A 22,164-nucleotide genomic window follows, 5' to 3' on the forward strand; every position below is an offset into this window, starting at 1 on the left:
AAAATGTTATATTACAATGAAATGCAAAATATGCAACATTAAAAATAACACATATTCATATAAAACTAGTGATCGCAAATCTGATTCCTGTTTAGCCATCGTTCGAGATTAGTTTTAAATGTGTTGAAGGAAGTCCATTCTCTTAATACAGCTGGAATACCATTCCTCATCTCAATACCTTTGCCAGAGGTAGTGAGATACCAAAGGTACTGTACAATCCCTTCTAGTAGAGGATCTGGTTACTCTTCCACTGATTTTGGATTTAAACATGATGAACTCACTCAGTGAGGGTGGAGCAAGTCCACGTAGGATCTTATAAAAAGAACAAGCAAAAGTAAATATTTAAACATTTTTAAAACTGAAGATATTATATTTCTGAAGCATGAGACAGTGATGGAAAGAAAAAGGTTTTCTCTCTAACACTTCTAAGGCCTTTTAAAATAAAGAGTCTTTGGTTTCAAAGTAGCTGTACTTTGACTTTCTCTCAATCGTGTGAAGGGAATAGTATGAAGGCAGTTTGATATTTGTGACACTTGTAATTGTTAGTATTAAGCATGAGTAAGCGAGAGCGAGTAAGTGCATTAACTGGCACTAAAGGACTGTATCTTCTCGGCCTGTTTCAAGGAGAAAGAGAATAATTATCCACATGCTTAACTCTTAAAATGCTACCGTGACTCAGACTTGATCCTTTGAATAATCCAATGAAACGCAACTGAGTAAATAAAATCTTAAAAAGACTGAAACTTGTGCTGTGGAAAGCTGTGGCCCTGTACTTCCATTTAACTTGAACTCACACATTCACAGAAGCCAGTTTTCATAAATTTGCTATTCTGTACCGATTTAAGAGAGACCAAGGATCACTCATCCCATTTTATATCCTCAAAAAGCTGCCATTTAGCTCACATGTCTGCTTATGAAGTATTCATGTGCTCGTGTCACCGTTTTACTCCAGATTTGGTTGGGTGTGGCTTTCCGAGCAGCTTTTGAGCTGCAAGTCTGGGATGGAACAAAAGCCTCTTATTGTAAAATATTTACTTGGATGAAATATATAGCTGTGCTCAGAAGTTTACATACACAGTGATTTCCATGAACTGTTCTTTTTCCAGGGTGGAATGATGGCACAGCAAGCATCTTTAATGGCTTAAAAAAAACACAAGAGTTGGATGCACAAGTTTGATTTTATTTTCACTTTTCTCTAATCCACACATGGTCAGATTTATAAATACAGCCTGAAATTTATACATACAGCCCCACACTATACTTTGTCAAATATTTGTAAGTTAAAAATCGAACAGACTCTCATGGTAGCTATCACTAAGCATGTGGATATTTGACCTCTCTTTTTAACATAAGTTTTCTGGCATGGACCTGGATTTCAAGCATAGTCTGTAGGATTGAGGTTAAGACTTTAGGAAGACCATTCCAGAAGTTTAATCCAGTCACAAACCAGTTTTGATGTGTGTTTAGGTTCACTGTCCTGTTGGAACGCACAGTTTTTTCCAAGTTTGGTCTAGTCGTTGATTACTATTCATTATTCCATCCACTTTGTGCAGTGTATGAATATCAACAAAACAGCCCCAGAGCATGATGCTACAGCTACCATGCTTGACAGTTAGTACAGCCTCATCTTTATTCCTCCTAACATATCTCTTGTCATTGTGGCCAGAAACATCAATCTTTCTCTTTTCTGACCATAAAATGATGAGTACCCTATCAGTCAGCGTTGTTAAACTTGCTTCACTGTGGACAGTGATGCTGCCATTCCAACAGTTTTCAGTTCATGGCAGGCTCTAGTCTTGGTGGTTTCTGGGTTGTTCCTTAACATCCCAACCAATTTCCTCTCATCTGAGGGTGACAGTTTGAGTCTTTTTCCAGACCTGGGCAAAGTGGAGACGCATCCGAATAACTTTGACACACCATTATTCAAACTGATGATCTTGGAGTAATTCTTGTAGAACATCCAGCACAATTTAAGGAAAGATTTAGAGTAAGTTTATGTATATGTTTGAGCCTGTATGCAAACTTCTGTTTGAATACTTCCGTTTGTATACTGTATGGATTTGAGAAAATCCAAAAAAAGCCAGTAAGTCAGTAAACATGTCTGCTGTACAATAATTTCACTGTGGACAAAGAAAAGTTGAAAGAAATGAATAAAAGCCTCAAATGACCATCATATTATGTAAAGTTGTGACCACAATTGTATGATTGTGCATACTCTTGAGTCTTGGTGGTGGGGAGAGTAGCATCACATATTATCAGATGAGCTGCTCCAAAGGCCAGCCTTACTTTTGTGCACTATATCATCTTCCATCAAAGAGCCTCTGCTCACATGCACACACACACACAATACTAAAAACCAATAGCTGGAAAGGGCAAAGGCAAAGTGCAGTGCAACACACACACTCATAAATGCACTGACACATCTGATCACACTTCAGATCTGTAGCTGCCCGCTGCTGGTTCTGGTGCTCTTTGAAATGAAAATCAAATGAAAACAACCAAGAGGCAGAGCTAGACACTTATCATAGCAATGAACAGGCTCCGGTGTGCGTGTCTGGGTGCTTATTTATATGTGTGTTATTGTTGCACCGTATGTCGCTGCGTGCACTCGTGGACAGCCATCTGTGGGGCACAATTCACTAGCCAACTGGTATGTGTCATCAATGGCGGTGGTTGTGATTGGCTGACGATTATCGTTTGGCTTGATTCGCGCCTCACCTCCCACTCCAAACTGGACTTACCACTGAGACACTAAGGTGTTATATAAGATTATTTTGCATACTTGGACTGAACCTTGCCCAGAAGAGGTCAGCCCACATGGATGTGATGGGGGTTTTTGACCTATATTTTTGAAGTTTACATTTTTCATGACACAGTGAGGGAATTGTCCAGGTTGAAAGACCAGTAATAAAAAAAAATGAAAAAACAAAACAAAATAGTGTTTATGGTGCCTCTCTGAAAACCCTTGCCAAATCAAAGATGGGGATCCATCTAGTGTGGCTAATGTTTCTAAAAAGGAAACAACTGAAAGAAGCTAAGGTAGGCTGCCGCTGTTTTTAATTAGTTGTCGATAGATTTTCCTCATCTTCAATCTGGGATTTTAAGAGAACCGTAATGCTTTTTAGACACAAAGAATTTTATTATCCTGTTAAATTAACACTGTTAATTATGAGCCAGATAACGTTTGGTGTCTAGCTCCCACATTAAGGTTATTTGTAATGTTGTTTCATTAATTTGCCATAGCCAGTAGTCACTACCTTAGTGATAACTTAAGAGACAGCTAATGTGGCTGACTGATAATTACCTAATTTCTAAATGACTAACATTAACATGTGCAGTGACAGGGTTAACTATGATGATAACCTTTGCTGACCTCACGATGAATCCTAATAAAATGCTGTTCAGTGTAATAAACTACTGATCATGCTTTTAGCTGCTAGTGACGTTGGGGGTGGGGCGGGGGTGTTTTGGCCTATGTGCAGTGATGTTATGTACAGTTGTGTGTCAGTTAGAGGAGCGAAGATGGCAGTGTCGGTAGCAGTACTGTTGCAAATGAGTATCTAATCCAACACTACCTTTTACTATCCATTAGTGTTCGTGTATTAATATTTTGGCCCAATTATCCATCCATCCATTCATCCAATCAATCCATCCGTCCATCCATCCATCCGTCCATCCATCCAACTACCTGCTATCCGCTCTTTATCAAGCACTGGGTTGTGCAGCTGCAGCCCAGTGAAGCCCAGATCTCTCTCTCCTCAGCCACACTCCTTCAGGTTAGCCAATGGAGCATTCCTAGGCCAGCTGAGAGATATAATCTTTCCAGCAATCTCTCCACATAATCTCCTGAGTCTAACCCAGGGCCTTCTTTTGGTGGTATATACTTAAAACACCTCACTCTAGAAGTGCTTAGGAGCATCCTAGTCAGGTGCCCAAACCACCTCAACTAGCTTCTTTCAGTGTGTAGAAGAAGCTGCTCTACTGTGAGCAGCAATATCCCACTTGCACTATTAACAGTGTGTGGGCAGAGCATTGCTTCCGCCTCCTGAGTTGTGTGATGATTTGACAGAATCGCTTCAAGGCCAACTGACAGTCTGGCTCTATGGCCAAACTTCTCCCATACCTGACTTTTTGCTTTAGCTACTACCAGAGCTGCACTATGATTGGCCTGCTGGCATCTGGCAGCTGTCTTTGGAGTCCTGTAGGGTAACCAACCTTGATAGGACCCTTTATTCCGTTTAATGGCTCTCGTCACCTCTGATGGCCAGCTCTGTGTAGCTTCCTGAGCCATTGAACGTGGGCCATTCAGATTCAGTGTCCCCAGCCTCCCTCGGAATGCTGTCAAAGCTGAATGTGGGAATTGAAGGTCTTACAGACTGGGGCCTTATGCTTATGAGTGTGCAGAACTGTCCGGCATCCTCCTTCCTGATCAGTTGGTGATCAGTTGACAGCTCAGCTCCTCTTCTCACCCAAGACATGCAGCTGCAGATCAAATAAAATGATTACAAAATCGACCATCAACCTGCAACCTAGGGTGCCCTGGTGCCGTGTGCACTTATTAGAGTTCGGCCTCTCTTTAGGACACTAGCTCCAGAGCCCAAGCCATGAATTGAGGTGAGCTTGACTGTATCTAGCCAGTATCTCTCAACCTCACACTGACTCAGATTCTTTCCCCACCAAAGAGGTGATGTTCTGTGTCACGAGCTAGTTTCAGCACTGCTGCTTGACACACATTTAGAAGAAAAAGAAGAAGAACCCAAACTGTGATAAACCTTAGAAGAAACCTAGGATTGTAATTTTATAATAATAAAACATAATAAGCATGTTATGTTGTAAAAACACAGTATGGATTCAGCTGCAGATAAAAATAAATCCCTGAAATATAATAATAGTCAATATTATTATTATTAAGAAATCATTTATATCAGCAAAACAAGCAAAACATTTAGGTCATGTATGAAACAGCCTATCTATGGAGAGGAATATATATATATATATAAGTAAGATAAACTTGTAACTCTTATCCTGTCTTCCTGGAGGATCTGTATGCATTCCATTGCACACATCCCTTTAAAATGTTTAGCTGTAAATAAGACAGAAAGCTGTGCTTTGGTTAAACCTAGCTATCTCTCTACAGACCTACTGCAGCCCCCGAAAACCTCACAACACAAGCCCTTGCATTCTAAGTTGGAACTTGGTGATTTGACATGTTGAGCTGGGTGAGATCCTATGTGATACTCCGCCCCAGGCAGACTACCAGTGTCCCAGGTGGGATGAGACAGAGGGGCGTGGGGGCTGAGGGATAGTGAGAAAGATGTCACTGGCCACATTAGTCACCAGCAAAAGCAGGCCATGAGTCAGGAAAGCTCCCCGTCTCATCCATCACGTCCCTCTTAACCCACTTTCCTTTCAGCCCAGCCGTTCCGACTTTTATTTTTCTATTTTCTGCTGGCTCTCCATCCCCCTGCTGACTGAGTAACTCTGCATCCTTCTTTTGATGGTGATGAAAAGAGAAAGAGAGTGCAACGAGAATAGTCCAGTGCTGGACAGATTGCAGGTTGCAGTGAGAGATGAAAGCGGAAAGTGATTTAGGGTCAACCTTTGTAGTGCAACAAGGGAAACTGCGAGGAAATGGACTGCCTTCTGCCAAACAGCTTTTACGATAAACATAATGATTAAAAGAAGTTTATTTCGCTTGTGTCACTACAGGCAGATAAAGAAGACAGCGCAGTGATAAAGTGTGTCTCGTTTTCACACCAGATTTCCCATGGTGGTGCGTAGAGAGAAACCCTGTGAGCTAGTGAGGCTTCTGTGGGGCATGCGATGATGATATGAGCCTCATCCAAAAAGCTGTGGGCTCAAATCCAGGACAAGGTGTTTAATTCAATGAAAATCTAATATTTCTAGCTCAACTATAGAGAAATAGGTTTGGAAAAGTGGGGATGAGTGAGTGAATATTTAATATATTTTAACACCAACCTGTGCCATTTGTTTGATATTTTGAACATTTAGAAGGTGGGTAGAGCTGATAAGCTGCAGCTGCTGCTTGTTAGTTTGATTAGTGAGATGTATCCATTATGCACTGTAAACCCCCCCAAAACCCCCAAAATGCGCTTCACAGAAAAACTGATTGGCAAGTCCTTCGTAGTTAGTTTTGCCCGTAGATCCTTCGTATCTACGAGCAAAACTAACTGCTTAACTTGGATGTCCATGAGGAAGCAACTTATCGATAGGAAGTGGGCTACACCTTAAAGTTTATCGTATACCATTTAGAGCCTGTTTTTTGCTCTAAATGGGTCACTTTGCTACAAAGCAAACATTAGACTTTATTAAAGAAGATTTTAATCTAAGAGCTCATCAGGAAAATGTTTGCTGAAGTCCTGAATTCATAAAGTAGCATAATTTTCTCACAACCTTCCATGCAATTGAACCTCTCTTGTCAACCAGTGGAGTCGCCCCCTGCTGGCCATTGTATATAGATTGGCCATCTATATTAAGCAATTTGTTTATTTGAGGTAGAGAAAAAGCTAAATTTCCATTTCGTTTAATACCTAACATTAGCTTTTTTTTGTGCTTTTTCTGTATCATCATCAATTTGTTTTTAATCACAAATATTTCTTTTTACAATTAAAAACAAAATTTAAAGAGATGTTGGTCATTGGCTGACATTTGCCTGATGGTAGTAAGACACAGTGTCATCTGTCTGTTTGCTTACTGCACCATCGTAAGTTACAGATGTGCACTTTTTAATGCCACATTTCATTGTTAACAACCTCCGAAAGGCTAATTTGAGCTGTAATTGTAGCTGTGATTGGGGAAAACGCAAAGCTTTGCTTCCCTGCCGCAGCCGATTCAACACGATTTCAGCAGTTTGTGCGAAAACGTCGTGTGACGAATCGAATTTATGTCTGCTGTCACAAGGTGATGTAAAGGGAGTGACTCGGTGACTCACCTCATTAAAGATTTTATTGGATAAAAATTTGATTGGGCCAACGGGAGAGGGAAAGCGAAAAGCTCCTTATGAATCCCTTTTTCTGTTCATTTCATGGCTGTTAGCGTTTGATTCAGATTTGTGTCTGTGTGCATCAGGCATAATATTGCTCTGCAAAGTGTGAAATGGAAATTTGTGAATATTGAGTGGTGCTCTCACTTATTGGTCAGCGTGCCTTCTGATACTCTGTACTTTTTCAAGTCGAAGTGAGACTGAAGAAATCGGATCTGAGTGTGTGAGGCGAGCGGTTCACAGAAGATTTGGATATTAGTTCAAGTCCAGCAGCCAAGACATCAGTGTCAACACCCTCTGTCATTCAATACTTTGGCTCTGTCTTTTGCCCCACTCTGGCACATACGTTCAGCACAGCATATGTGTGTTTGCACTATGCTGCGTTTCTCTGTGTGTGATTACGTGTGTGATCCATTTGGCTCCCAGTCTTCCCACAGCTTGGCAGTCTTACGCTCTCCTCTGTGTGTAGCTGTATAACCGGCCTTCTGTTTCCTCGCCTTCACAGACCCCTTATGATCACAGAGATACAGTACTCCCCTAACCCACGAACACACATGGCATAAGGTCTAGTATAATACAATGGCAGCAGGCGCTGGGGTTCACACGTACAATATCATAACCTGGGAAGTTTCCATAGTGGCCCCAAGATGAAGTGCTTTAATGGTGCTGCCTTGCCCTTGTGTACTAAATTTCTTTCATATTTCTTTTCATTCTTCATTACTTACCAGGATGTACAAAAGAAAGTGTATGATCAGGATATGGTGTTTCAGCTGGTGAAGAAACTAATATACTAAGTCATTGAAAGCGACCCTGTTATTCTATTTTGATTATTTTTTTTACCATATATAGGCCTACATACTGTTCTTTATGTGAGTGTTCAGTTCAGAGAAAATGAGGGATGTGTAACTAATCCCTGTGAGTAAAAAGCTCATTCTTCCAACTACTGTGAAGACTCAAATTCAGACAGTTTTCCCTGTTACTCTTGGCTCTGCATGATGTTAAGGAGGGTGAGGAACATCCTTAATATGCTCATCTCAGGCTCTAGCTCTAGCTGCAAGCGCAGATGGATGATCAACCTGCTGTTCAGACCTTCTGTTTGCCAGGGGCAGCCAGTCAGAAGAAATCTGGCTTAAAGGGAGAGGATCTAAAATGGATTATTTCAGATATTGCAAGAATGGCATTGCTGCACCAACACCCAATCTATGGTAAATGAGGATTATTTTGAACGGTGATTCATGCTAAGCCACTCTTATTAGAGTCTAAGAATACAAATGTGATGGTGGAAAGGAGAAGAATAGGTTTGTACCTATTTTAGTTTGCATGTGTTTAAAACTCTGTCACAATGAATGACCGGACTCAGGCGCAGAACTCTGTTGATGTTGCAAAAAATAACAGTTTATTTACACAATCACCAGGTGCCATATACAAAGTGTGAGTGGAAAGGTGGTGGTGGTGGTGGTGGGGTGGGGGGGCACACTCTTCTTCAGCCACACACACCATTCAGCAAAGACACGCCTGGGGAGACACAGGGAACCATGACAGTACCCCCCGAACTTAAATGGGAGCCTGCTGGCGACCCATCATTCTTGTCAGTATGCAGGGGTGGAACTCTCAAAGCTTCGTTTTGTCCAGAACCACAGACCGCAAAATCCAGGAGTGTTCTTCAGGGCCATAGCCCTCCCAGTCCGCCAGATACTGAAATCCTCTCCCCCGGTGCCTGGAATCCATAGTCCATTTTATAGAGAATACAGAGGCATGCCAGTGGCCTGGTCCCTGTGCTTCTTGGAACGATGACTCAATTTCCCATGCAATGGTCCCAATGGTGTAGGTAGGTTGCAGGATGGGTGCAGTGTCAGTTGGGTCCTCAGAGAAGGACCCAACCAGATGAGCTGGGATAGAGCGTCCGGTTTCACGTAATGAGAACCTGGCCTATAGATAATAGAAAAATGGAAACCGGTGAAAAACAGGGTCCACCTGGCTTGCTGGGGGTTTAACAGTTTGGCTGACTGTAGGTACACTAGCTTTTTGTGATCCATCCATGAGATGAAGGGTTGGACCGTGCCCTCGAGCCGGGTCTCCATTCCTCCGGGGCAAATTCTATTGCCAGCAACTCTGATCTCCCACGTCGTAGTTGTGTTCTGCAGGGGACAAATGGTGAGAGAAAAAGGCACATGGAGGGAGCTTACTCCGTCCTTTTGTTAGGAGAGCATGGCATCCACCCCCGAGTTGGAAGTGTCTACTTCCACCTTGAATTGGAGACCCAGATCCAGTTGGGAGCTGAGGCGAAGTGCTCCTTGAGAAGTGTGAAGGCAGCTTGGGCATCCTGATCCCACTGGAAAGAAATCTTAGGAGAGGTTACGTGGGTTAGAGGAAAAGCAATTTTATTAAAGTCACGAAAAGAATCTGCGATAAAAGTTAAAGAAACCGAGAAAACGTTGGCGCTGCCTGTTATCTGTGGGCTCGGGCCAATTCAGCAACAGCTTGAACCTTGACGGAGTCCGGTTTCAGGTTCCCCTCCTCAATGATATACCCCAGGAAAGGAACAGTCTCAACATGGAATTTGCACTTCTCCCCCTTAATGAACAGTTTATTCTCAAGTAGCTGCTGGAGAACTTGCCTAACATGGTCCTTGTATGGTCCTTGTACAAAGACACTCACGCTCACAGTCACAACAGGGGTGGAAACGGGGATGGGTCCAGGAAGATCTATAGACTAGAAAACACGATTGGAAGCCAGGAAAAACACTGGGAATGAGAATACACAAGAAAGAGCTGGGGCTACACTGACAAGTGTCATAACGATCCAGCGATGAGAAACACTGAGCCATCGCCTTAAGTAGTAGCTGGAGTGTCTGGAGAACAAGAAGCAGGTGCGTGATTATTTGCTGGTGCGTGGGCCAGAGGCGGGAACCCGCAATGAGTTCCACCCTGGCAGAGGAGAGCAAGAGAGAGAGATTACAACAACAACAACATCCCGAGGAGACACAGGGAACAATGACAAACTCAGATTGTGTTTTTTTTTTTTTTTAATCAGTTGGCATGTTGTTCCTTTAGTCAGAATTCACAAATCAATTACTGTGCTGGGTGGAATTTTATCTGCACAGTTCCTTAATTTATAATGAAATGAACCAAAAAGTGCTGTGAGCCAGGACAGCTGTTATCAACTTCAGTAATACACAAGCTCTTTATGGTTAACATCTGGTTGTCATAGTGTAAGTTGTATATTGTGTGCCTCTAAATGCCTGATGTCATCTGACTGATATCAAATGAACAACACTGTCTTAATTAATACACTCCCCCATATTAATTTAGTTGTGATCCAGCTCACTTTACCCTTCACTGTCCCATGTGGGAAAATTCAGCTTGCCATAGCCAAAAGCTTTTGGCAAAGATGCATGAAAATAGATATGTCTCTTAGAAAATAATATAAGCTAATTAAAAACAGTAATAACTATCAGCAGAGGGAGTAAATAGTAACAGCATTAGCAGATGAGAAAAGACAAGTTAAAATAGGTAAGATTGTTTATCAGGGTCAGTTTACATTGAGGGGTGAGTCACCTGATGACACACTCACACCTACTGTACAGTAAATCTTTAATATCTACACTGCTGCTAAATTGCCAATTAATTAAGTGCACGGCCAGTGTAGTCTGCATAGTAGAGAGCAACTTTTAAGAGACCATTAATGGATTGCTCAGCCATATCTAATTACAAGGTTGTGGCATTTTACGAGAGGAAGAGAAAAGAGAAGTTTTTTTCCCCGCTCCTTTGTTTCTCTGGGCTTTCTTTCAGCAGCTGAATTATGCTGCCTATAAACAGTCCAGTTTTGTTTTTGGTTCTTTACATGGTTTTCTGGAAGCTGGTATTAGTTTAAACCTGGAAGACTCAAAACATGAAGTGTATCTGTCATTCGTCCTGTTGTGTCTTTGATCCTATTTTCCTCCTCTCGGCCCCAACTGGTTACACCTCCATGTGCCTGGTTCGGCCCAAGGTTTCTTCCTGTTAAAAAGGAGTTTTTTCCTTCACACTGTCACCAACTACTTGCTCATTGGGGGTCATTTGATTGTTGGGATTTCCTTTGTATTACTATAGGGTCTCTTAATTACAATATAAAGCGCCCTGAGGTGACTGTTGTTGTGATCTATATAAGTAAAACTGAATTGAATTGAACTCAATTGAATATATAAATGCTCTGCTCGTTTTTTATGGGCCTTTCTGACCATTTAACTACCAAAATAAGCTGTTAACTGTGAAACACGTGAATATTGGTAAACATGCTTTGTGTTGTTACTGAAAGCTAAATGAGAGGACCATCAAATTCCTATTTTAATGGATGCTTCTCTAATCTGTGTTAAAAACATGTGAAGGCACAGGGCAGAAAAAGACTTTGCACAAAAGGTAAAGAACGAAACAATGAATTGGTTTTGAGATACTATTTAACATAGTCATATTTAACCTAAGGAGAGTGAAAGAGTTTTTTTTTTTTTCCAAAAAATACAGTTGAAAACCTACTTATTCCCGTTTGCTTTCAGTTCCAGTTGAGAAGGGTACCCTGGCTTTGACTATGCAAACAGTCTTATTCACTTTATTTTACCGGATGAGTTGTACAGTATATTTATTGTTAATTTAGTAACTGTTATGTCTAGTGTATGTTTTGTATAACATGTACAGCACTTTAAACAATTGAGGTAAAATGTACTATAGATATAAACTTTTACTTGACTCGACCTGATGCACTTTAATAAGTGAAAGCTAGGGGTTCTGCGGGCTGGAGACGGGTTATGTGGAGGTGTGGAGGGTGAGCTCAGAGCCACCAGAATGGGCGGAGAGGGCGGTTTGCTGACAGGAGGGGAAATAAATGAGCTTTGAGATGAGAAGTTAGAGAGCACAGAGACATATGGCGAGGGAGCTGTCTGGCACAGAGATAAGGATAGATGGGCTCTGAGTCTGCCTGTAGGTTGAGGAAAACGCTGTATGGGGACAGGTGCATAGTGACATATTGAGCGGTGACATTATATCTTCGATTTTAGAAGTAGACAGACTGAGAGAATGTTAGGTGATGTAGCCATGTGACTGCAGTATACAAACGAACAAAAGAATTACTCATTACTGAAATTATCTGACCCACTTTAAATGTATTATATTTTGTTTGGCTTGATACATCATGGCACACTGTAAGGGAAAAAAATATCATGGTGATAATAAAACCCACTGCTAGTATCTGAGAGTCTGTGAGTAGAAAATGAGAAGCAGATGTCTCATAGTGTTCGATCCATAACTCGTTTATAACCCGAGTTATACATCTAACCTTGTAACGCACTGGACTGGCCACTGGTTTGGTTATAGTTTCTGAGGCTAGTAACTAGCATGCCAAGGCTAAATGTATTAGCAACTTGGTTGGCTGGTTACTTTCTTTTTTTTGTTGTTTTTTACTGGCAGATTGAAGCCAAACTTGGCACTTTGGCACCTAAACTGCATTTCAATTGCATTTGTTGAAACTCGTAAAGGGAAAGAGAGCCCCTGGATTGCTTTTTCCTTGAACCAACTTGAAATTGTCCTTGACTGATTGGATGGACTACGTGTCTGTTACTGTCTGATCTCAATGACTAGGTGATTTTTGGGAAGTTTTTCTTTTGTACACATTACCTCAGTGAGCTCTGGATTCTTTTACCATGAAAAATGAGAGAACGTTACTGTCTATAGGCCCTGGACACTCTCACAAAAGAAGTTTTTACTTCCTGGTTAATAAAATCTATAGTCACTCCTGAGACAGGCTGTGGGTCCTCATATAATGCTTTCCGTCTAAATTGACTTTGGTTCCAGTTTAGTAAACTGGAATTAAATTTGTCATTTTTTTTGTTGTTTATAAACTGAGTTAAGATTAATTTAGACTTCTACAGGAAGTCAAAATACTGACTTGCTAAATTGGACACTCCTTTTTTACGTAAACTGCAACCTTCCATGCCATGCATGTCGTTGTAGGCTCGGGATGTGCACATCAGATTGCGTACTGTAGAAGATTATGGCATAGGCGTACGCCATGAGTTTCTGGTTACAGCATAAGTCTAGACGTAGATTTCCTGCAGAACCATAATTCATGATTAGAGTTTATATATATTTAGAAGCTTTATTTACACAGCAAAAGACAGGTTACTCTAACAGACAAGGCATTTATGTTACAAAGGGGAAGGCACAGGCAGGGGAAACCCAAAACACCCTTTTAAGATTAAGAAATTGCATCAGTCTTCAACACTCTTTTCTAGACCAAAACCTGGATTTGACTGTTAGGCTACGTTCACACTGCAGGCGAAAGCGACTGCTGTTTGAATGGTCATGTCGCATTAAATCCGTCTTTTACGTCACTGACACAAGACAGACGCCAATTATCAGCGCCGGAGAAGCGCCCAAGAAGACATCGTGAACGCTTCCTGGCCATCCGGTGAAACTGTTGGGAAGACAACGTTGGAGAAACGTGAACATTTTATTTGTACTGTATAATCTGCAGATTCTGACAGAAATCTGCAACTATCCTTTGAAGCACCGCTCCTCTCTAAAACAGCAATAAGGATAATTATTAGGCCATATGTAAATAACAAAATAACTCTATAACTTAAAGCAAAATTGGGAAACGTAAAGTCCGAAACAAGTCTTTATATTAAGGGCCATCAGCCAAACAATACTGTTTGGTCTGGCTCTAAACAGAGCGTGTTGTGTGTGACGTCTTCTTTTGCGCACGCGGGTCGCTTTGAGGGTTCACACTAGAGTGCGTTTGATGTCACATTTTATTTGTAGTGTGAACAAACAGACAAAAATTTGGAATTGAGCATTAAGACCTGCATCATTATGTCTCCTTTGTTTAACAAAACTAAATGTAAAAACACAAAATGTGTGGCTGTTTAGGAGGTTAAGGGTTTTTTTGGATAGGTAGGAAATGAGCAAAGAATGAGGGATGTGTGGTATGCGACAAAGATTTGACAGTTGAAACAAACTGTGGGGGTAGCAGTTACGTGGTATCCCAAACCATTTGACTTGGTTGCCAGGAAACCACTGGAGACAACCAGAACTGCTGGTAGGCAGATTTACTATATATGGACTGAGACAGGTATGCTGTTTCTGCAGTCTTTTTGCAACGCTGGGCTAAGATAACGTCTCACGGCTCTATATTTAAGGTACAGTGTAAGGAAGTGGAGAAGTGCTTAAGACATTGATTCTGAACCATAGCTGTATATAAAAGATGGATTTAGCCACAGTGACGCCACCCACTGGAAGTCCATTTCTGAAGCCTTAAAACGGAGACAGTATTTTGTCTTTTTGCTGTTGTTTTATTTTAAACCAGAGGAGTGAATCTAAATGACATGAATGTCAATCTCACATGGCTTGCTAATCACGATGTAAGCAAGCCCAAAATAATATTCTTTTTCATCTTCTATTTTACTCTCCTTAAGAGCATGATTGCCAATTCAACTGAGGTCGTTTCGACAAGCAGTTTAGTTTTCCCCTTGCTGGGTACTACAATGAACACAGATTAAAGTCCCTTCTGAATTGGCTCCACTTTGCAGAACTGGTTTCTATATCAAGTGTGTTTTCAAATTTTTAGTTAGCACCAAATAACAACTACAGTTGCCTCAAGATGCTTTATATTGTAAAGACCCTGCAAAAATACAGAGAAAAAAGCGAAAACCCCAACAACCAGATGAGTAAGCATTATGGTGACAGTGGGAAGGAAAAACTCCCTTTTAACAGGAAGAAACCTCCAGCAGAACCAGACTCAGGGAGGCACAGTCACCTGTTGTGACTGGTTGGGGGTGAGGGGAGGAAAACAGGACAAAAGACATGCGGTGGAAGAGAGTCCGAGATTATTAATAACTAATGAATGAAAATAAGTAATAATGAATTGTAACTGATTGTATGTGCAGCCTGTTTCTAACTCTTTCTTTATGAAAAAGAAACAAACATACTTACCTTTGTTAGCTTCTAATGCAATACATTGATGTAGTAAATTAACATATATGAAGCACACATTCAGTTTAGCTTGTGTCACATTTAAGCCTGTGATCCACACTCACTGATACTGTGGAAGATCTCATTAGAAAGAATAAGGAGGCTGGGATAGATGTCTCAGTTACTGTCACTGTCAGTGTCATATTCTTCTCCCTCTCCTCTTCTCTCCATTATTTCACACAGATCAGACTGCAGCTTTGTGCAGTTTCCCCCCTTTTTTTCACTGTCCATTCATTATGAAGCATCTCTCCTCCTCCCACGTTTCAGTCCCCATCCTTCCGTTTCCTTCACTTTTCTCGTGTGTCCTCTCTAAAACCACAGTTATTCTATTTATCTCTTGCAGCCTTCTCTCTATCTCTATCTCTATCTCTATCCTATCCTCATTTTCTCCCGCTCTATCACTGCATGTTCAAAGAGAGCCAGAAAAGAGTGAGCTGGAATAGAAAAGAGGGAGAGAAGAGAAGAGGGGGGAAAAGGAGAAAGACATGAGAAGAAAATACAGGGAGTACATGTTCACCTGGATTTCTGTTTTCAAGCCCCTGCTCCTCCCCCTCCTGCTGCCTCTGTTTCCTCTCAGTAACAAATGTCAAAGCATGCAGACCCGCTGCCTCACCCTCCTCCTCCTCCTCCTCCTCCTCCTCTTCAGCTTATTATTATGACTTTCATTACAAAATACCAAAATCTGCCCTTTGCTACATCAGTTCATTGTTCCTCAAAATAATCTACTTTGCCTATTCTGGTAATTTTTTTGCTTTTTTTTCTTCTAAAAATCAGCCAGTATCAGTCAGTAAGGATTATGGTGACGGTGATGTGGCAGAAAGTGGTCGGGAGAATGATTCACACAGACAAATGAAACGCAGTGCTTTTACATGTATTCTCTTCCAAAGATGCATAAAGGGCATATTTTACTGCATGTATGTATATATTATTTATGATTTCCAGCAGTGGGGATGTTTTAATAGCAAGCTCATTTTGTGCCATTCCCAGCGATCACCGACTGAGTCTTTTAGCCACACATGTGGGACGGCTGGAGAGACGGAAATTTCCATTGCTTTTTTGGCAATAATGAATAGAAGGATTGCCATGAAGTTTTCCACTGACATTTAAAATCCTAAAATGATGAATTCTACTGACATTGAGGAACTCCATAGCTCTCCTATACCATCAGATTAGGCTGATTAGCACATTGTAGCATGCTAAACATGGATGGTAAACATGGTAGGGCAGGGCGATTAATTGAGTTTTATCATCAGTTAGAATTCTGGCTTAAAACAGGGCAACTTCAGCTGCAGTGCGTCAAACACATTACTATGCATCACTGTGACATCACAGTGGTTGTAGTATAATTGTAGGGAATGATTAACTGTATTATGCTGCTCCAATAAGTCTGGCTGAATTGAGATGAAGGATTGTTGTCCTGAGTTAATTGTTTCATTTAGCATCATATGTGAGAAGACCAAAAATCCCAGACATCACTCTATAAAAATCCAAAACCTTACCTATATACATACACTTGGACTGATCTTTCTCTTAAGATGATCTTCTCATGCACCTCTGAAATGTTATAAGTGTGGTTGCAGTTTTTGGATCACTCTGTAAAAAAACAAACAAGCAAAAAAGCCCTAAAACCCCATTTGTATTTATTCCTCTGATGTGTGCTGGACCTCACTGCGTTTCACTATTGGGAAGTAAATAAAGTCACAGGGAGGCAAATTCAATTTAATTCAGTTTTGTTTATATAGCACCAATTCACAAGAACAATCGCCTCCAAGTGCTTTAGACTGTAAAGATGTTAGAATAATAGATGCCCTATGAGGAGGACTAGGTGACAGCGGGAAGGAAGAAGAAGAGACCTTCGGCACAACCAGGCTCAGTGAGGGGCAGCTATCTGAAAGAAAGGACCAAACAGAAGCCATTGGAGAGAAGACAAAAGTCAATGGCATGCAATCGTGGCATTTAAACATGCAGGGACTGAAAAGAGGGATGTGGAGAAGAGGTGCTCATTGCATTATGGGAAATCTTCTGGCACGCCTAAGCCTGTGGCAGCTGATCCAACTCTAACTATTTGCTTTATCAAATATGAAAAACTTCGAAGCCTGATCTTGAAAGTAGAGATGCTGTCTGTCTCCTGACAGCTGAAGGCTCTTACTTTTCAAAACTCTAGGAAAAACAAGTAAGCCTACAGTCTGAGAGTGAAGTGCTGTGATAGGATACTACTACTACTAATAATAATACATTTCATTTAAATAAGAACACCTGACAAGTAATTACTTACCAAAGTCACAGTATACATAAAGTAGTTAAGAAACACCATAGAATAAAAAGCTAATACATCATAACATCAAATTCAAACAGAATAGGCCATTTTTAAATAAAATATGTGTTTTATGACTGGCTTTAAAGATCGGGAGAGAATCAGTATTGTGAGTTAGGTCTGGGAGAGAGAGACCCAAAGACAAGGGGGCACTTGGCTGAAAGCTCTAAGGCTCTAAATTAATGCAGTATATTATCCTACTGTGAGGTCTTCAACTTGCAAAACAAAGGGTGGCCAAACCTCTCTTTTCTTTTTGTTTTACATTTATTTGTGCCATTGTCATTTGAAAGAGAGCTATCTTCTAAGGTTCAATAGATGTGTCGAAGTGATGTAATTCTGACCGTCTTAACCTAGTTCTCATCTGCATTACTTTAAGTTTAGGCATCTAAACTACCTGAGTGTGATATGTGATACAAAGTTTATGAAGCAATGAGACAAGTGTTATAGAAAATGCGCAGTGATGAACAAATATTTAGGACGAGTATAAAAGCACAATGTCGGCCACAGCGCAACTACATATTTAATGTGCCTCCAGGCTGTCGGTTTAGCCTCTGTTCGATCGCTGTTGTGATGGGAGAGAAAAGGAGCAGAGTTAAAGAAGGTCCCAAGTCACAGATGTTTTTTTTTTTTTTTTTTGCTTAACACAACCGCAGGTGTAAGCAATGGCTCAATCCTATTTAATAGCTAGTGAAAAAAAAAATTTATTAGTAGAATTGTACCTCTGCCAGTACAAAAGGTGCCGTACCCATCAGTTTGAGAATACAAAGGTGATCAGAGTTTGGCGAGCGAGTACACGCGCGCACTGCCATGATTCAGCCAGCCAGTGATGACTTGGCTCTGGAGTTTATCATCTGTCGCTGTTTAAGGTCAGACAAAAAAAAAAAAGATAAAAAAAAAATACAGGAGACAAATACCAGCTGACAGGGTCACCCCTCAACAGCAGGCCAGTCCTGACATTTGTGTGTGTGAGTGTGTGTGATGCTGTAGATATAGTTTACCTCACTTGGACAGTGTGCTGCCATCTGCACTGTCCTCGCCTGCTGACCTTTGTGTTCTTTGTTTTCTCAGTTTTCAAAACTGTTGAAGATGAAAAAGACTTTTTAGAGCATTTCCCTTTTTCATTGTGTCTTTTATAGTGTAAGAACTCATTTTTGCTGCCTCTGCAGTAAGTGTGTAAAACCAAACTGTGGTTGAAATTGAAACTCGGTGTCCTTCAGCCCCGGGGAGCTGCTGCTGCGGCTGTAAGACAAGCTTTTCCACTGTGTTTTATGAGACACACTGCACGTCAAGACGTCCTTTTATTTGAGCTCTTCTCCCCCATTTGTACTTTCACGATCACCTGACTCTCTGTCCTCTCTCGTCTCTTTTGTCAAGCCCCGCTCCGACTTTCCGGCCCCTTCTCCCCCCCCAGCCCATCGGCCCTCCAGTCCAACAGGACCATGATGCTCAGCAGCTCCGTGGAGGTGCCCCGCCCGGGAGGGATGAGTGGCTTGAGCGGGCTGAGCACGGCTGCCCGGAACGTGGTGCGCTCCTCCAGTATCTCGGGGGCCATGTACAGCCTGGAGAAAAGTCCTGGCAGCGGGGGCCCAGACTCTGCATCGCTGACTGGGACTAAGAAGCGGCGCTCCAGTTTGGGTGCCAAGATGGTGGCCATTGTGGGGTTGTCACAGTGGAGCAAGAGCACACAGCAGCTCAACCAGCAAGGTCAGTTTACAGTCTAAACTACTTAATCTGTCAGTCGTTCTCTCTATGTATATTCACTTTCTGTTTCTACCTTTCTGACACTTTCACCAAGGCAAATTCATCTGTTTTTCCCCATTTCCCCAGCCGTCATCCTCATAGCTTCTGTTTTTTCTTTCTGTATCCTTTCCTTAGTTCTAACCTTGGTCTCTCCCCATCTGTTTTATTGTGATTTAAAAAGTTTGAAGATTTTAGATTCTTTTTAAAATTGAGGTTTTTTATTTCGAAGAGGAAGGAGGATCATTTTTATCCTCCTGAATTTTCTTTAACATGGGAAAATTTTCCTTGTTCCTTTAAATTGATTTAAATACCTTGCTGCAATTGTTAAAATGACACTAAAACTGTTATAACAGAATAATTATTATTACAGTTAACATTAGCATAATCCACTCTAAAGTGTATCTGGGGTTATTTTGACAGCTACAGTATTTGATTGAACAAGCTTTATCTTTTAAGGTGTTAGTATTGTAGCGAGTCCTTTTTGAAAGGATGCAGCACATTTGTGAGCGTCGCCGTGTGTTGAACTCTGCAGCGGGTTTGCAGCGGCAGCAGCAAGTACGCGTGGTGACTGTTTGGTAGCGGCATTATGTTCTAATGCGTCTCCTGCGGCGTATAATTACAGACCCTGTGCAGCTGCAAGAAAAGCGTTTCTCACTTTGCGCCTCAGTGGCGAACACAAACCTACTCTTTCCTGGTGGAAAATAAGAAAAACATGTCACACACTGAGACTTTGTAAAGGCTGAGAGGCATGGGCAGGAGGGGCAGGGGGAGCAGGGGATGCATCTTATTTGAGTGCAGCCAAATTTTTCCTTTTTTCTTTTTCATTCCTCTATCTGTCAGTATGAAAGAAGTTGTTCATCTCCTCGTGTCCTCTTACACATTCTGTTTCTCGTCTCAGCACATCGAACTGTAACTTTTACAGAACAGTGTGCTCGTGTCTGCATGTTTCTTTCTTTCTTCTTGCCTGGCTGTACACCGTCTGTGTCTAATTCTGTGTAAGTGTTGAAATATATCACAAGATCTGGCTCTCTGCTGCTTTGTGCAGCAGCGTGTTTTTACCAGTACTTTAAATTATACAAGTGCTTTATTTTAAACAAAAATGTCAAATATGTATTTATTGTACCTGCTCAGTTGTGTATATTTGTCAGTCAGACAAAACAGTGCAATTGACAGATTTCACAATAGACGATGTTGACTCATCTGCAGACACTTGCCATTTATTTTTTAAGCTGTTTTGAAACCAAAAAAGGTGTAGCACAAACCGGAGAACATTCACCTTCAAAGTAGAAGTTGTGCTATGCTCTTTGCGCCAAATTTAACACTAGTGACTCCATGCAGCCTCCAGCAATCACTTGCTAACTGGTTGCAGAATACACACTTGTCCCTGGGTAACGGTGCTTACAAGTGGGCATTATTGACTAAAGGCTTTTGTGACTGGAGCATTCGATTTCACAGTGACTGCTCCAGCAATCGGTTGCCATACGGCAATTAGTTATTGCCGTATGGCACGTTTGGCTATGCAAGTGGGGCCTAACTCTAGCCCTAGATATCTTATAGCCTTTTTCCACTAGTACCAGCGTGGGTCAACGCTGTTTTTAGGGCTTTCTATTAAGTGGTAGTACCTGGTACCAGGTACTTTTTTAGTACCTACTCGGACAGGGTTCCAAGCGATCGGAGGTGAAAATGTGACATCAGCAGACTGCATGCCACTGATTGGCTAGTCAATGGCTTCAGTTAATGAGTCATGAGCATTCCCTTCACAAAAATACATTCCAGCAATATGGGAAATGGCTACACAAAAAGCAGCACAGTGGTTCCCGAGTCTGACAAAAAGCCATACAACGAGCAGCAGGTATACCATCGTCTCAACATCCTACATTGTTGTGGTGTTGGTGTCGCATATAAATGATGTCACAGGACTTTTGGCTGCGTTGCTACAACGACCCCATGCACATTTTGTGATAGTTGATTGTATATTGCCAAGTTGAGCTAGTGGGTAGCGGAAAAGGGCTATTTATTGACACTGTGATACTCTGTGGGATGCTAAGTTTGGACCTTAAAGCATATTATTTTTCATAGAATTGTGATTTATTCTTAGAACTCCACCGAGTAATTGGCCAACGGCTGGCATATGACAGTTTTGTGCCCTAACCAGAGACCAGCTCTTCAGCCTAATGAAAGTCCGATTATGAACTGGTCTGCTCCATGCATGGGCAACACATGCACAGCGGCGCAGGCACATAGCTGTATGCATGCTCACATTCATACGCTAGCATGCAGTTAGTGTGGTAGCTCTTCACGCTGAGTGAAAACACAAAGTTTGACAAAGTAAACTGTAGGGGGACCACCATGAAAATGTTCAGAAAAACAGAACTAATCAGACACTTAAATCACCTTCAGCCTGAACATGGACACTTTAAAGAGGCTTACAAAAGCAAAGTGGCTGTCCAGAGCTCAGAGCCAGCCAGAGGCCAGCTGCCCTGGTAAGAGCAAGAGGATCAAAGCAGTTATGGGGATAATTACGAAGTGCAAGTGTCTGGTGAATTTATAAACATACCGGGAAATGATGTAAGTACTTGAAATTTGTTTTGTTATATAACTCTGTCGGGCCTGGTTTTGTTTGGTAAAGTGAAAAATGTCAGGTTTGTCCGTGTAATTATTTGTGCTGCTTCTCAGCAGCAGACCACTTTATTTTGGAGCTATTTAACTGAGAGAAGCAAATTCTGTAACTGACTCCAGTTTAGGGGGGAAATTGTAACATTTAAAGAAAGTATGCACATCTGTATCAACTCTTCAGACACAGCAGCTACATCCATCTTTTATGTACAGATTCTTTATTGAACTCATTTGGCATGTCCCGTAAGTTATAATTTGACATTATATTTATTTAAGTAAAACATTTGGGTTGGCTTTTATTTATACCGTAAATGTAACAAAGCCAGGCAGTTTAGCTTTTCTTTCTGTCTCCAGCGACAGCTTATCCTGAAGGATAAGTAAGAAGAAAGCAACCATTAGATAAATGCAAACACATCCACTCACCATAATTCTGCATTGTTATCCCCTATCATTACCTGCCTTTGAAATCAGCTTAAAATGGCTGTTGTAAC

General features: G+C 41.3%; 1 protein-coding gene across 1 annotated transcript in view; it reads left to right on the plus strand.

The window, feature by feature from the left end:
• Positions 1–22,164, plus strand: part of rims3 (regulating synaptic membrane exocytosis 3) — a 51,842-nt gene that overhangs the window by 1,310 nt on the left and 28,368 nt on the right. The window contains exon 2 of the mRNA XM_065471113.1: positions 18,692–19,021. Coding sequence (XP_065327185.1) covers positions 18,757–19,021 — 265 coding nt within the window. The 5' untranslated portion in view covers positions 18,692–18,756. The remainder of the gene's footprint in view (positions 1–18,691; positions 19,022–22,164) is intronic.

The sequence above is a fragment of the Pelmatolapia mariae genome, linkage group LG22 (assembly GCF_036321145.2).
Source record: "Pelmatolapia mariae isolate MD_Pm_ZW linkage group LG22, Pm_UMD_F_2, whole genome shotgun sequence".
In the NCBI taxonomy this organism is placed as follows: Eukaryota; Metazoa; Chordata; class Actinopteri; order Cichliformes; family Cichlidae; genus Pelmatolapia; species Pelmatolapia mariae.